Source organism: Dendrobates tinctorius, unplaced genomic scaffold, assembly GCF_039654945.1.
Source record: "Dendrobates tinctorius isolate UK_male_01 unplaced genomic scaffold, ASM3965494v1 ptg000037l, whole genome shotgun sequence".
Taxonomy (NCBI): Eukaryota; Metazoa; Chordata; class Amphibia; order Anura; family Dendrobatidae; genus Dendrobates; species Dendrobates tinctorius.
The window spans coordinates 8,130,216-8,146,842 of record NW_027361705.1 but is presented as its reverse complement, the minus strand read 5'-3'; the positions used below and the strand labels follow the sequence as shown (position 1 = coordinate 8,146,842).

At 45.6% G+C, this 16,627-nt stretch overlaps 1 protein-coding gene across 1 annotated transcript; it reads left to right on the top strand.

The window, feature by feature from the left end:
- The first annotated feature begins 4,405 nt into the window (after window positions 1-4,405).
- On the top strand, window positions 4,406-6,205 carry LOC141088128 (uncharacterized). Its single transcript, XM_073574070.1, has 2 exons — window positions 4,406-5,050; window positions 5,171-6,205. Exons 1-2 carry the CDS (start codon window positions 5,037-5,039, stop codon window positions 6,186-6,188), a joined length of 1,032 nt encoding a protein of 343 aa, XP_073430171.1. The 5' UTR covers window positions 4,406-5,036; the 3' UTR covers window positions 6,189-6,205.
- Window positions 6,206-16,627: the final 10,422 nt, after the last annotated feature.

Here is a 16,627-nt window from a genome sequence, read left to right as displayed (position 1 = left end):
GCTTGGCAGAGGTGTTCGTGGTGCACACAGCAGAAGTGGCGTTGGAGACAGGGGTTTCAATGCAATGTTGTGGACTGATTTTTCACGGACCGCTCACACAACTGGTAATACTGCATCGATGGAAGGAGACAGCAGTTGTCAACTATGGTTAACAACTACTTTTCCTCCCATATCGATGTTCTCCCGCACAGGTCATTCCCCTTTGACTATTGGGCCGCTAAACTTGACACCTGGCCTGAATTGGCACAATATGCCTTAGGCCTCTTTCACACTTCAGTTTTTTGCCATCAGTCAAAATCCGCCAAAATTTGAAATTGGCGGATCCGCTTTTTCTTGTTGCGGATCCGCCAATTTCCCCATTGGGATACATTAGTGGCGGATTTTGACGGATGGTCGTCCGTTGCGTCCGATATTCAGCGGATCCGCAAAATTCTTTGCAGATTCTGTCTGAGGGGGACGGAGAATGTAACGTTTTCTTTCGCCGTCAAAATGGCGGATGACGGCGGATCCACCGTCATCAGCCATGCGGTAGAATGGGGCCCTATGGGCGGCGGATCCGCCGGGATCCGCGATTTTGCGGAATCCGCCGGCAGGATCCGCAAAATCGCACTGCGCATGCCCAGAAAAAAAGATACTTTTCCAGACAGTCCCAAAACTATATAAGATGGGCTAATTGGGCCCAGACATGCAGTAGCAGCCAGACAGCAAGCCAGCCAGACCACCACCAAGCCTGCAAGACAGCCACCAAGCCTGCAAGACAGCCACCCAGCCTGCCAGACCACCCAGCCTGCCAGACACCCACCAAGCCTGCAGCCACAGCTATCAAGAGGCCTGCCAGTACCAGCTTTACCAAGTGTGAGTATACCTATGACATTTCTGTGTATGGCCTGCAAGTGTGTAGCAAGTGTGTAGCGTGTGTGTGTGTGTGTGTGTGTGTGTGTGTGGTCTGCGAGTGTTGCATGTCTGTGTTTTTTTTTTATATTTTTTTTTTCTATTGCTTGTGTACTGCATTTTATTTTCATACAACTGTAATTATATTGTATTTTTTATGCTGTGATTGCTGCGATTGAGTGGTGTATGGTATGTGGTGTAATTGGGCCCAGACAATCCGGCACCAGCAACACTGAATACTCCAAGCAAGATATCCGACTCCAGCCTGCCTGACAGAAGATTCAACTAGAGCTATAAAACCTGTCTGCCCAGCTGCAAGTCTACCACCTGCAAGACCCCTGGAGCGTGTGTGTGTGTGTGTATGTGTGTGGCCTGTGTGTGCATTTTTATTTTTTTTTTCCATTTTTTTTTTTTTTTTTTTCTGTTGCATGTGTACTGCTTTTTATTTTTATACAACTGTAATTATATTGTATTTTTTATGCTGTGATTGCTGCGATTGAGTGGTGTATGGTATGTGGTGTAATTGGGCCCAGACAATCCGGCACCAGCAACATTGAATACTCCAAGCAAGATATCAGACTCCAGCCTGCCTGACAGAAGATTCAACTAGAGCTATAAAACCTGTCTGCACAGCTGCAAGTCTACCACCTGCAAGACCCCTGGAGCGTGTGTGTGTATGTGTGTGGCCTGTGTGTGCATTTTTATTTTTTTTTTCCATTTTTTTTTTTTTTTTTTTCTGTTGCATGTGTACTGCTTTTTATTTTTATACAACTGTAATTATATTGTATTTTTTATGCTGTGATTGCTGCGATTGAGTGGTGTATGGTATGTGGTGTAATTGGGCCCAGACAATCCGGCACCAGCAACATTGAATACTCCAAGCAAGATATCAGACTCCAGCCTGCCTGACAGAAGATTCAACTAGAGCTATAAAACCTGTCTGCACAGCTGCAAGTCTACCACCTGCAAGACCCCTGGAGCGTGTGTGTGTGTTGCATTTTTTTTTTTTTTTTTTCTGTTGCATGTGTACTGCATGTTATTTTCATACAACTTTAATATTGTATTTCTTGCTGTGATTGTGTGGTGTAAGGCTGGTTTCATATTTGCACTTTATAGCGCAGTGATAACCTGCACACGTCCACCACTAATCCCCGTCCCATCTGGTCATCACCGCCTACTAGCACACATGGACGCTTGCGATCTGCACACCCTATCTTTAGTATGGGGTGCGCAGATTGCAAGCGTTCATGTGCGCTAGTAGGTGGGGATTAGTGGCGGACGTGTGCAGGAAATAGCTGCGCTATAAAGTGCAAATGTGAAACCGGCCTAAATGGTATTGTATGTGGTGTTATTGGGCCCAGACATCTACATCAAACACCAGCCTGACTGTATCAGTCAGGCTGGTGTTTTAATGTAGATGTCTGGGCCCAATAACACCACATTCAATACCATTTAGGCCGATTTCACATTTGCACTTTATAGCGCAGCGATGGCCTGCACATGTCCGCCACAAATCCCCGCCTACTACCGCACATGAATGCTTGCGATCTGCGCACCCTATCTTTATCATAGGGTGCGTAGATGGTGCGCTGGCAGGATTTTACCGTGTGCTGCGCACTTTTGAAGGTGTGCCCTTGTGCGCCAAACGCAGCATGTTGCATTTTGGCGCGCACGGCACACCTTCAAAAGTGCGCAGCACACTGTAAAATCCTGCCAGCGCACCATCTGCGCACCCTATGATAAAGATAGGGTGCGCAGATCGCAAGCATTCATGTGCGGTAGTAGGCGGGGATTTGTGGCGGACGTGTGCAGGCCATCGCTGCGCTATAAAGTGCAAATGTGAAACCGGCCTAAATGGTATTGTATGTGGTTTGGGCCCAGACATCTGGCAACAGCCACACTGAAGAAACCGAACCAGACATCAAACACCAGCCTGACTGATAGAATTTCAAACTCCGCTGCAAATCTTCCACCTGCAAGACACCTGGAGTGTGTAGCCTGGCTGTGTGTTATGCGTGTTTGCGTTTTTTTATTTTTCATGTATTGTTGTATTTAAAATAAAGAGCAGAGTAGCTCCTATTTTTTGGAAAAAAAAAAATAATAAAAAAAATAAATAAATAAATTGTTTTGAAAAAATCTCCTTTGTATCATTTTAAAAAAGGTAAAATTAAGTTACCATAAAGGTAATTGAAGTGTTCTGGTATACAAGTGTGGTTAAAAGTGAGATTGCAACATACCATGAAAAAATGGGTATACACAACTGAGTTTCAGGGAATTCAAAACCATGCAAACACAGTGGGTATACACAGAAATTAAACACCTTCAATCACTGGTTACATACTCTGTTGAGAGTTTCAGGGAATGCAAACACTGGTATACACAGCAATTACACACTACACGCCTTCAATCACTGGTTACACGGTGAGACCTTTAATCACTGGTTACACTCTAGGTGAGAGTTTCAGGGAATGCAAACTGGTATACACAGCAATTACACACCTTCAATTACTGGTTACACTCAGTTACAAAACACAAAGAAAGTAGGTTTACACAAAATATTACACACCTTCAATCACTGGTTACACTCTGAGATAAGGGAATGTAGACATGCAAACACTTAAAATTGCATATAATTAGTTTCAGGGAATTACACATACAAAATGTGGTTTGTTTTTTTTTTTTTTTTTTTTTTAAACTTTCATATCATTTTCTTTCAGTTCACACAATGAAGCGCCACCATACCGGCAGACACGGCCAGCCCAACCGTAGCAGAGATTCAGACCGCAGCAGGGATCAACGCAGCAGACATGACCGGTCAGACCGCAGCAGAAACAACCCTGACCGCAGCAGAGAGGAACAGCCACACCGCGGCGTACAGGCAACCATTAGTTTCCCTGTAAGTATAAAGACCTGAAAGCTTATTATGATCCTTTGTATAGTAGCTTAACAAGTCTCTTTATACTTGCAGATCACTTCAAGCACTACCAGCAGGGTAGCAGCAGAGAGAGCCAGCCAGGCTGCAGCAGAGAGGGCCAGCCAGACCGCAACAGAGACTGCCAGCCAGGCCGAAGCAGATACTGCCAGCCAAACATTTTCCCTGTAAGTATAAAAGCCTGAAAGCTTATTATGATACTTTGTATAGTAGCTTAACAAGTGTGTTTATACTTGCAGATCAGTTCAGGAAGCAACACAGCTGCCCCAAGCCGTAATGTCTTCTCCTGAAAGCTCCCCCTCACATCATCAGCGAGCTGAGGTAAAAAAAAATTTGTTTTTTTTTATTTAAAATAATTTTTTTTGTGGTTAAAAGCACTATCCTATTATGTTTTAACAGGAAGCTGATTCAGAGGAGCTTCCAGGAGGAGACGTGCAGGGTGGAGAGACACACGGAGGGGGTGCGCAGATTGTAAGTTTAGCACATACACAGATACATAATGCTACACCCAACACAAACATTCATCACAGTGCACACACCATAACTATGCATCCATCCAAACATTTTTTTTTCCCCCCCCCACAGTCTTCAGAATCCGGTGCCCGCACTAGAGTGACTCCCAGGACATCCCAGGGTCGTGAAGGTGATGCCTCTGGTGGTCGGCAAACGGTAAGTAACCCTATTTTGATAATTGTTTAAATGAACATCATGTGTTTGAATATAATGTAATTTTTTGCTTTTTGTTTTGTTTTTTATCTTCACAGGTTTCACAGCGTGCTCCCCGCAGACATCAGGAGGAGGGTGTCATTATTGATAGTGATGACCTCATCCATGAAGTGGAAATCCGGGAGCCGCTGTGGAACATGGCAAACCGTCTTCATGCCGACCAACCAACCACACGACGGCTCTGGGATGAAGTCTGTTCTTCAGTTATTGACAACTGGGAGGAACTCAATGCGAGGGCCAGGGATTTTGTGCGTAAGTATTACAACTTCAGTAACTTATATTTCCAGCATGTGAAGTGTTGAATACTAAACCTTTTTTTTTTTTTTTTTGCTTCACAGGTGACAGGGTTATCACACGGTGGCGGTCGCTCCGGGATCGCTTCAAGAGGGACTACAACAAAGAGATTCAGACCCCGAGTGGATCGTCGGGAGGACGCCGGGGACCCCAGTACAAAAACTACCACGCCCTGGCGTTCCTGCGATCTACAATGGCATGCAGAAGGTAAATATTCCCCAAACAATTCCTGTAGTAGAAATGTTTAACCAATTTTTTTTTCAGCAGACTTAAATTAAATATCAATATTTTTAATATACATTTTTTTCTTCTTTTTTTTTTTTTTAGCACCATCTGCAGCACTCGGGAGTCTGCATCAGAGTTGCGTCCCTCTGGAGTGATCCCTAGTGAGACCGCCCCCGGTGACCACATCGAGGTATCCGACCCCTCTGTACCTACCCTCTTGTCTGATCCCTCTATCCCCTCCACCAGCACTGGAGCAGCAGGGCAGACTTCATCACATGAAGCTGCTGGTGACGACTTGTTCCCTGTTCCCCACCCCTCAGACACTGCCGCAACATCTCGACCAACTTTTGGTTCTGGCCGGCAGTGTCTGAGGAGTCAGGAAAGGCTGACCTTGTCTGACTGTTTGAGTCTAAACTCAACTGTTCAACACGGTTTCCACACTTATGGACAACGGTTATCTTCTGGGTTGACCATGATCAATCAAAGTATCATGGAACTCAGAAGATACATGGAACAGATGAGTTTAGAATCAAACCAGACACCGAGACATACCTTTTTTCAATCTGTTGTCCGGCAAATGGAAGGTTTAAGTACTCACCAGCAGATGCGTGTGATGCAAGCCTGTCAGAATGCTCTAGTGGAAGTGCTTGCTGAAGCATCTCTTCCTCCCCCTGTCTATCCTTCCACAGTCCATCCTCCCCCTGTCTATCCTTCCACAGTCCATCCTCCCCCTGTCTATCCTTCCACAGTCCATCCTCCCCCTGTCTATCCTTCCACAGTCCATCCTCCCCCCGTCCATCCTTCCACCACCATCAATCACACAGCCGTCCCTCCTCCTACCACTCCCTCTCCTTTCTCTAGTTCCCCATTCCATTCTTCCCAGTACCTACCTTCCCCATTGCATTATACCCCAATGCCCTCGCCATACCCACCCCCACATACACCTTCAATGTACCCACAAACCTCGTCTGTCCATCCACTCCCGTCCCAACCACATGTGTTAAACCCCCCTTCCACTTCTGGTCCTCACCAACTCCCTCCCCAGTCCCCTACCCCCCCCTCGATGTGGTCAACCCTGTTAACCCCCCTCCAATACTATCTCCACCCAACATTATCATAGTTTGTAATTTTTCTGTTGTAATATACCAAAAAAAAATTAAAAAAAGGTAATATACCAAAAAAAATTAAAAAAGGTAATATTATACCAAAAAAAAGTTACCAAAAAGGTAATATACCAAAAAAAGTTACAAAAAAAGTTAAGAAAAAAAATTTAAAAAAAAAAATACAGTTAATACAAATTGTCAGAAATAAACTGTTTTTTTTCAAAAAACTTTATTGTGATGTTTATTTTTTGCTTCTTTATTCAAATTACACCAGTGGTGTAAAAGGTAAACACAACACTTGTTAACACAACACACAACCCTGGGTAATATTTCACAGTACACCGGTGGTGTACAAGGTACAAAAAAACACTTGGTAGCACAACATTTGATAGCCAACACTTGTGAACATTTCAAAGTGTAAAACGCTTGGTACACAACACTTGGTAACTTTACGCTTGGTACACAACACTTGGTAACTTTACGCTTGGTACCCAACAATTGTTAACACTGCAAAGTGTAAAACTAACCAAATCACATGGTAAAACACAATGCTTGTGCAAAGCAAACACCTGGTAAAATTTCAGATAAAAAAAAAAAAAAAATTACTCACAATTGGTATGAAGAAAATTATATCATGTCATCTTGCCAGTCCACTTGTCCCTCTGGTGTAACAAAATAATCTGCAAAGGTATCCCTAATTCTTGCCACTGAACCAGTACTCCGAAAAGTTTGCTGCTCATAATCCCACAAGGTGGTTTCATACACATTTTCATCGATGGAAACTGGTTCCTTTGAAAGGACAAAATTGTGCAGGATTACACAGGCCTTTACCACCTCATCCACAGTCTCTGTTTTCATTTTCATGGCCGTTAACAGTACTCTCCATTTGGCAGTTAAAATTCCAAACGCGCACTCCACCACTCTGCGCGCTCTGGTTAACCGATAGTTATAGATTCTTTTCTGGTGTGTTAATCCACGACTACCATATGGCTTCAGTAGGTGTTTTGAAAGTTGAAAAGCATCGTCGCCAACGCACACAAAAGGCATTGGTGGGCCTGTTGTTCCAGGGAGTGGTCTTGGAGGTGGGAAGTTAAAATTGTCTCCATACAAGCGACGGCCCATGGTGGAACTCTTGAATACCTGTGAGTCGTTAGAACGACCGTATGCACCAATGTCCACGGCAATGAATTTGCAGTTTGCATCCAAAATGGCCATAAGCACAATAGAAAAGTATTTTTTATAGTTGTAAAACTGTGAACCAGATCCCATGGGTTTCACAATCCTGATATGCTTGCCATCCACGGCACCGATGCAGTTTGGAAACTGGCAGATATCTTGAAACTTCTCTGCAATCTCCAGCCACCTCTCCTGGGTGGGCTCTGGGATGTATTCCTCCTGTAGAGAATCCCATAATGCCCGGCAGGTCTGTTGTACAATTCCAGCAATAGTGGAAATCCCAATCCGGAACTGGAAATGGAGGGAGGTGAAGGATTCTCCAGTTGCCAGGAATCTTAAAAAAAGGGAAAAAAAGTAAAATTAATACAAACTACAAGCCATAACATAACAATAAAAGCCTGCAGAATCTGAAACATTTTAAAAGGTAGATAACTTACCGAAGGGTCACCATCAAACGCTCCGCCGGTGATATAGAAAACCGCATGTAGGTGTCCCTTCTCCGGATTTGTTCTCCAACACGATCCACCAATATCTCAAAGAATTCCATCCGCATGCACACGTAGTTGAAGAACTTGTCCGGATTCTCCCTCAATTCCAGGTACAGTGTGGAAAAAACGCCACGGGTGAACCTCTGCGCATTAATGGGATGAATCCACTGGCGCCGTCTCCTCATACGCAGGATTCGCAGTCTTCTTTTCTCCCTCTCGATAGCAATAATTGCCAACCGATTCAAGTGAATATCCAATTCCACACAGAAGCTGTCAATACTCGCAATAACTCCTTCCAGACTCGCACTAACTCCTTCCATCGCTGCCACTAGCTCTAAAACCTTTCAAAGAAATTGTATCACAACACCCTAGATATATTTCTCCCTAGTTTCCAGCATCCAATTACATTTGAGAGCATTTTCCAAGAGCGAATCATATTTGGGAGCATCCCATTTTGGAGGTGTGGAAAAACGGATCCGCAAAAAAAACGGATCCAACGGATGACAAAACGGATGCAAACTGATGGAACGGATCCGTTTTGTTGAGGATCCGCAGTAAAATCGGTATGGCGGATCCTCAACAAAACGGATCCGTTCCATCAGTTTGCATCCGTTTTGTTTCCATTTTTGCGGATCCGCCATTTTCAAATTTTTGGCGGATTTTGACTGATGGCAAAAAACTGAAGTGTGAAAGAGGCCTTACAGGAGCTCGCTTGCCCAGCTGCAAGTGTGCTATCGGAAAGAGTCTTCAGTGCAGCTGGATCAATCCTGACAGAAAAAAGGACCCGTCTGTCAACCCAAAATGTGGATGATCTAACCTTCATTAAAATGAACCATGCATGGGTTTCCAAGGATTTTGTCCCACCTTCCCTTGATGACACATAGGTTGCCAGAAAAATGGCTTGCTTTGGTCCTCCTCCTATTCCACGAACTTGACCTATTTCGCCTTTTGCAGCAGCTGAATGACCCACATCTACATATGCCACTTTGTAAACCTCCCTAAGTGGGAGGCCGCCCCCCATGGCTGGGGTCACCACCTAGCGCACAAAACCGTGCGAGTGCCGTTGCCCTGGACAGGTGGGTAGGCCGACTCTTGGGCGCGGGCACTGGCATAGGGTCCCTCATAGTGCAATCAAGTGTCTCTGACAGTGGTGGTGCACACCCGCCATCAGACACACCGCCGTACTATGAGGGGCCCAGTGCCAGTACCGATGCCCACGAGTGTGCCCCCCTTGCTTGGGCAGGGCCCCAGCATTTGCAATGTTTACCTCTCCCTGCTCCTCCGCTGTGTAGTCTGGGCTGTCAAATCCTTCACTGGGACTGCCACTACAAATTGATTGCACTGAAAGATGATGGTTAAGATGTAGCTATGCCCTGTCCTGCTGGCCAGGCTCTAGCTCAAGATGATCAGTGGCTTCCATTTCTTATGGACGTCGACTCACAATTACATGCAGTGGTGGTTTATCATCAGCTTTCACAGTTTTCCTACTCACAAACGTGTGACATTCCGGCGCACATTTCAAAATGTGCCCTCTCATGCCAATCAAATAGAATCGCCTACGGCCTGTGGCTTCTGTCTTTTGCACTCCAAAGTTACGTGACAGATCAAGATAGAAAGTGAGCACCATGTTTACATCGCTCCCTGTGATAAAAATTGGATTAAGATGAGTAACAGTGATGGAATCAACAGAAGTGCGATACAGCAAGACTTTATTCACAAAAAAATGTTTTCACTGTCTCAACACACAAATTAATTGAGGGTCAGCATCGCCTATGAGAATTGTGACGGAAGTTTTTCCCGTGAATAATAATTCCTAGATTTCTGCATTTAATAGCCTTTATGTCACTAATTGTATGCATCTCATTTCCTATTGCGGAGAGGCTGGACTGTATTACTGAGACAGAAATATATATGAAGATTTAAAAATAACACCAAAAGTATATAGTTGTGTACGCCTCAAATGCATTTCCTTTTTTCCACTTTTTAGATTGCTGTGTAATCCATACTGAGAACACGGAGATTTTACATGTTTAAACTATGCTATATATACCTGCTATCCAGTGATAAAGTACCCTTTCTCAACTTTGTACAATCTGGTCAAATCCATACTGGGCCTGAGAACATCTGAGTCTGCCCCCTGATCTATAGACATATATTTTTAATGTGTAAACTAGGCTACATATATACGTGTTATCCGGTGAAACTGTACCCTTTATCAACTTTCTACAATGTTGTTGAATCCATACTGGGCCTGAGAACGGCTGCCGAGCTGTTAAGCAAGCTACAGCACCTGTGGTTTGGACACGTAATTTTTTCAGGAATGACGGTTAGGCCTAACTCCGGAATTGCGGTTGACCTGAACTTACTGGGAAATCATTGTTCGCAGGGAATAATCTGAATCCCAGATCCCCATCACTAACGGAGTTCAGCCGGTTATCTGCACCTGTAAGCGACAAAAGCTGGTCCTTTCAGTGTAGCGTGCATGCAGCCCCGGACATGTACTGGAATGCTAGACCTGTTATTGCTCGATCTCACGTGCCACAGCCTCGCGTATCCCTCTAGTAAGCTTGACGCATACTGCGGGGCCATGCCGGAGTCTCAGTTGTTAACGGAATAAAGCTGAGAAATCGCTAGCACAACTACAAACGGACATACCACACCACACACAGAATCGACAAAGCTTGCAATCTGTCCATCTTGTCTGTAGCTTGTATGGTAGTGGTTTCCCGGGTGCAGTCCAATTAAGCCACAGGCTCCACTCCTGGTGGTGCCCTTTTGGACATTCCTTTAAGGTTCAGCTTTGCAATCATACTGCCCCCGGAAACCAAAAACTTTGCCTTCAGGAACGCTGTTTGGAGGTTCGTGGGAATAACGCCGCCCGATCAGCAGTCGGCATATGGGTCGTCCTCCCAGGGCTGTGGGGTACTCGGTACCGGGCCGGTGTCAGTGGGATGTGTCACAGCAGCGGTAACCCGGAGGGTGGCCATGGGCACCCATGTAAATGGCGTGGTATAATGGTAAAGAGTTTATATAGATAGTTTTACGCCACCTGTGGTGTTCGGCAACATAGATGTTAGGCCGACGCTGCATGCAGATCCTCTGGGACTGATGGTGTTGTGCAGCAAAGATGGTGAAGCTCCCCACAGGTGGAGCTGGAGTCCCAGGGAAGTGTAGATGTAGTGATGGGGGAAAGGCACAGGCGGTGTAGGTGCTAGTACCCAGATGTAGGGGTGCTGGAATAACTGTAGGACACCAGAGCGTGCAGTTCCAAAGCTTTACTCACAGTCTGCAGGTTACACAAATGCCTGCCTCCGTGCTGTGTCCTCCGGGTCAGGACCTCTGCCAACCTCCGGGACCAGAATGGAAAGCTCCCTTCCAACACTCCGCTAACATGTACCTTCCTGAACGTCTCCTTTCTAGCGCTTGTGGGGGAAGCACTCACAGGACCGTGGTTCACTGAAACGCCTCCTGTCTAACAGATGTTCCTCAGACTTTACTTGTATGGCAGACAGCTGTAGCCTTTTCCTTCTGCCTCGCACACGTCGATGCTGTGGCCTCCGAGCCTTAGTTGGGTACAGAGCATTTATAACTGCTACTTCCCCCGGGTTCTGCTGCAGGAACGTCAGTGTCCCTACAAACTCGGAGACCGGAATCTGGACCATGCGCTCCAGCTAGAAGTGAGCCTTAACTCTGCTCATCCTCCAGCTCCCCTTCTCACGTCCACACACTTCCCCTTCCCTGCACAGAGTGCCCTAACTTACCTCCTCCCGACCACAGAGAGCAGCTCCTCAGCAGTCAGGTTCAGAGGTCTCCCTGCTGGCCTGGAGTGGGAAATGTGTTGTGTGTTGGTTTCACTGCTAGAGAGATCCTTTGTTGCTCCCAAGCTTGACAACACACTCCCTAGGAGGAAGGCAATGCCACAGTGGCGACCGTACTCTTGGGGACGCCACAAGTGCACTGAGGCCCAGCCACTGCTGGATGATGCTGCTGGTACATTGACCCAGACCACTACATTCCCCTTGCACTCTACACAGCCAGAATCTGACCCAGAGGAAACTCAGGTTCCCCTTCCCGCATACTATTCTGTTGTGAGCTCATTTTTCCCTTCATCATTGAGGTCTGATGAACTCCCTCCTCTGGGCAGCTAGATGATAACTGGGTGGCTGGAATTGAGGACTGGATATAAGGCTGCCGACGCCCTTCTTCCTGGCTGGTGATTTTCCTGCTGGATTCTTGGAGACCAGTCTGATTCCTGCGTCTCAAAGCTAAGTTTTTCTGCTCTGCTTTTTACTCTCCAGTTTTGTTTTGTTTTGCCTTGTTTTTTGGGAGTTCTGCCTTTCCCGGCCGGGGGTGAGCTGAATTCCATTTTTGTCTCTGATCTGTTGGTCTTTTGCTCTGTCTTCAGAATATACCTGAGTGCTGATATAGTCTTTTGAAGCCTAGCGACTTCAGGGCCTGTTTTTCCTATCAGTCAGTTGGCTCATTTTGATAGGGTTTTTGCGGATGGCAGACAACAGCTTTCCTATCCTGTCCTAAGTAGTTAGCTTGGGCCCCATCATTTGCTCAACCTATCTTTCTATCTGTGTTAGTGTTTTCATCTTGCTTCACCGTCATTATATGTTGGGGGCTGTCTATTGCTTTGGGGTCTGCTCTGGGGCAGTTTAGTTTTTCCCCTTTCTGTCTTTAGGGTATGTAGCTCTCCGGCTGTGATCGAGGGGTCTAGGGCACCGTAGGAACCCCCCACGGCTACTGCTAGTTGTTGTGGATAGGTTCAGGGGTCTGCAATCCGATAGCTGCCAACCTCTCTGGTTTTTCTGGACTTAGCTGGTATTTTGTTTTTTCCTCCTTCGGTGACTCATCATAACAGAATCACAGAATCACCAGCCATACCGCAGATCCTAGGGTGCTCCATAGCAGGAGAGAATTGTAAAAAAAAAAAAGGAAAAAGTGTCAGAATTTTATTTATTTTTTTTTTTTGCGTGCATATTTTTTCCTCTATATCTCTGAGGCCGTAGGGGGAATTTTTCTCTCAATGGAGATGAAGCAATTGTCTGATTGTGTGGAGCAGCTCGCTGCTGAAGTGCGGGGAATTTCCGCCTATCTTGCTCATTCACATGCTGCTGAACCAAAGATTCCTACTCCTGATGTGTTTTTTGGGGATCGGTCTAAATTCTTGAATTTCAAGAATAATTGTAAATTATTTTTTGCCTTGAAGCCTAACTCGTCGGGGAACTCCGTGCAGCAGGTTAAAATTGTCATCTCTTTGCTGCGCGGCGATCCCCAGGATTGGGCGTTTTCTTTGAAACCTGATGATCCTATTCTGAATAATGTGAATGCATTTTTTCAAGCCTTGGGGTTGTTGTATGATGAACCTAATGCTATTGATCAGGCTGAAAAGACCCTGTTGGCATTAAGCCAGGGTCGGGATTCGGCAGAGTTGTACTGTCAAAAATTCCGAAAGTGGGCGGTCCTTACTACCTGGAATGATGGTGCCTTGGCAGCCCTCTTTCGGAAGGGTTTGTCAGAAACTGTAAAAGATACTATGGTGGGATTTCTTGTTCCCTCTGGTCTTGACGATTCTATGTCATTAGCCGTTCAGGTGGATCGGCGTTTACGTGAACGCAAAACTACACGAGAGATGTTGCCACCTGTTGAACAAATGTCTGAACCTATGCAATGTGATAGAGTTTTGTCTAGGGTGCAACGTCAGGAGTTCAGAAGGCGTAATAAGCTGTGTTTTTTTTGTGGAGATGCCTCGCATATTATTTCTGTCTGCCCTAAACGAGAGAAACGTTGTGTACACACGTTTTCTGTGGGTGTTGTTCAACCTAAGTTTCTTTTGGCAATTACTGTTATCTGCTCCCTGTCCACATTTTCCGCCAAGGCTTTTGTGGATTCAGGAGCAGCTCTGAACCTGATGGACTTGGATTTTGCTAAACGTTGTGGATTTCCTATGACACCTCTGCGGATGCCTATTCCTTTGAGGGGTATTGATGCTACTCCTTTGGTGAAAAATAAACCTCAGTTTTGGACCCAGGTGGTAATGCGGGTCGCCCCAGACCATCAAGAAAATTGCAGATTTTTGGTGTTGCATAATTTGCATGATACCATTGTTCTGGGGTTTCCCTGGTTGCAAATCCATAATCCAGTTTTGGATTGGAAATCTTTGTCTGTGGTGAGTTGGGGTTGTCAGTGTGCCCTTAGTGATGCTCCTGTTTTCTCCACCTCTCCCCAGTCGCATGATGTTCCTGACTATTTGGCTGACTTTTATGATGTATTTAGTGAGAATGAGTCTGTGTCTTTGCCTGCTCATAGGAGTTATGACTGTGCAATTGAGCTGAACCCGGGGTGTAAATTCCCCAAGGGTCGGCTTTTCAATTTATCTGTACCCGAGCACGAGGCTATGCGATCTTATATTAAGGAGGCATTGGAGAAGGGTCATATTAGACCATCTTCTTCACCCTTAGGTGCTGGGTTTTTTTTCGTGGCTAAAAAGGATGGTTCATTAAGGCCTTGTATTGACTATCGTGCCCTCAACAAAATTACTGTTAAATATCAGTATCCGTTACCCCTGATTTCTGATCTATTCTCCAGAGTTAAAGGTGCTTGCTGGTTTACCAAGCTTGACCTCAGGGGGGCGTATAATCTTATCCGCATTAAGCATGGGGATGAATGGAAGACGGCGTTTAATACTCCGGAGGGACATTTTGAGTACCTGGTGATGCCTTTTGGGCTCACTAATGCCCCTTCTGTCTTCCAGTGCTTCATGAACGATATATTCCGAGACTTTGTGGATACATTTTTGATTATCTATCTGGATGATATTTTGATCTTCTCCAAGAATTGGGACTCTCATGTGGATCATGTTCGGACTGTGTTCCGGATTTTGAGGGAGAATTCCCTGTATGTCAAGGGATCGAAATGCGTTTTTGGGGTACAGAGGGTTTCATTTTTGGGATTTATTTTGCCTCCGTCATCTATTGAAATGGACCCGGCCAAGGTACAGGCCATTTATGATTGGGTTTAGCCCACTTCTTTGAAGGCCCTCCAGAAGTTTTTGGGTTTTGCTAATTTTTATCGGAAATTTATAGCTAATTTTTCTGGTATTGCCAAGCCATTGACGGATTTGACTAGGAAGGGTGCTGATGTGCTGAATTGGTCTCCGGAGGCTGTTTCTTCCTTTCAGGAGCTGAAGCGAAGATTCACTTCTGCTCCGGTTTTGCGGCAACCTGATGTCTCAATCCCGTTTCAGGTGGAGGTGGACGCTTCTGAGATTGGTGCAGGAGCGGTGTTGTCCCAAAAAGATCCTGTGACATCTAAAATGAATCCTTGTGCTTTCTTTTCCCCATCCGAACGTAACTATGATGTGGGGAATCGGGAACTGTTGGCCATGAAATGGGCATTTGAGGAGTGGAGACATTGGTTGGAGGGAGCCAAACACCAAGTCGTGGTCCTTACTGACCACAAGAATTTGATTTACCTGGAGTCGGCCAAGCGCTTGAATCCTAGACAGGCTAGGTGGGCCTTGTTTTTCACACGTTTTGATTTTGTGGTCTCTTTTCTTCCAGGCACTAAGAATGTCAAGGAAGACGCCCTCTCTAGGAATTTCTTTGCTGATTCTCCTGTTGTGACTAAGCCTGCTACCATCTTAGGCGAGGGGGTAGTTCTTTCGGCCATCTCGCCCGATTTGAGACGTGCTCTGGAAGAGTTTCAGGAGGACAAACCTGAGCGCTGTCCCAGTGGAAAGTTGTATGTTCCTGACCAGTGGAGGAAGAGAGTGATGTCTGAAGTTCATTGCTCTGCATTGGCTGGTCATCCAGGTATTTTTGGTACTAGAGATCTGGTGAGTCGGTCTTTTTGGTGGCCCGCCTTGTCTCGTGATGTCAGGAATTTTGTGCAGTCCTGTGGGACTTGCTCCTGGTCTAAACCTTGTTCTCGCTCTAGTGGCTTGTTGATGCCTTTGCCGGTGCCCAGGAGGCCATGGACCCATATTTCAATGGATTTTATCTCTGATATGCCTGTCTCTCAGAGAATGACTGTTATTTGGGTGATTTGTGATAGATTCTCTAAGATGGTCCATCTTGTACCACTCCCTAAGTTGTCATCTTCCTCTGAGTTGGTGCCCTTGTTTTTGCAACAGGTGGTTCGCTTGCACGGGATTCCTGAGAACATTGTATCTGACAGAGGAGTTCAGTTTGTGTCTAGATTTTGGAGGACTTTCTGTTCCAAGCTGGGAATTCAGTTGTCCTTCTCCTCTGCGTTTCACCCTCAGACCAATGGGCAGACGGAGAGAACAAACCAGACTTTGGAGTCGTATTTGAGATTTTTTATTTCTGCCGATCAGGATGATTGGGTTTCATTTTTGCCCTTGGCCGAATTTGCTTTAAATAATAGAGCTAGTTCTGCCACTTTGATGTCACCTTTTTTTTGTAACTTTGGTTTTCACCCTCGATTTTCTTCAGGGCAGGTGGAGCCTTCTGCCTGCCCAGGTGTTGACACTGTGGTGGAGAGAATGCACCAGATCTGGGACCAAGTAGTGGATAAGTTGTCTCTCTCCCAGGAAAAGGCCCAGCGGTTTTCCAACCGGCGAAGGACCGTTGGTCCCCAGTTTAAGGTGGGTGATATGGTTTGGTTGTCATCAAAAAATATCGCTATGAAGGTGGCTTCTCCTAAGATTAAGCCTAGATTTATTGGACCTTACAAGATTTTGGAGATTATTAATCCGGTCTCTTTTCGGTTGGCTCTTCCTGTCACATTTAAAATTCATAATGTGTTTCATAAGTCCTTGTTGA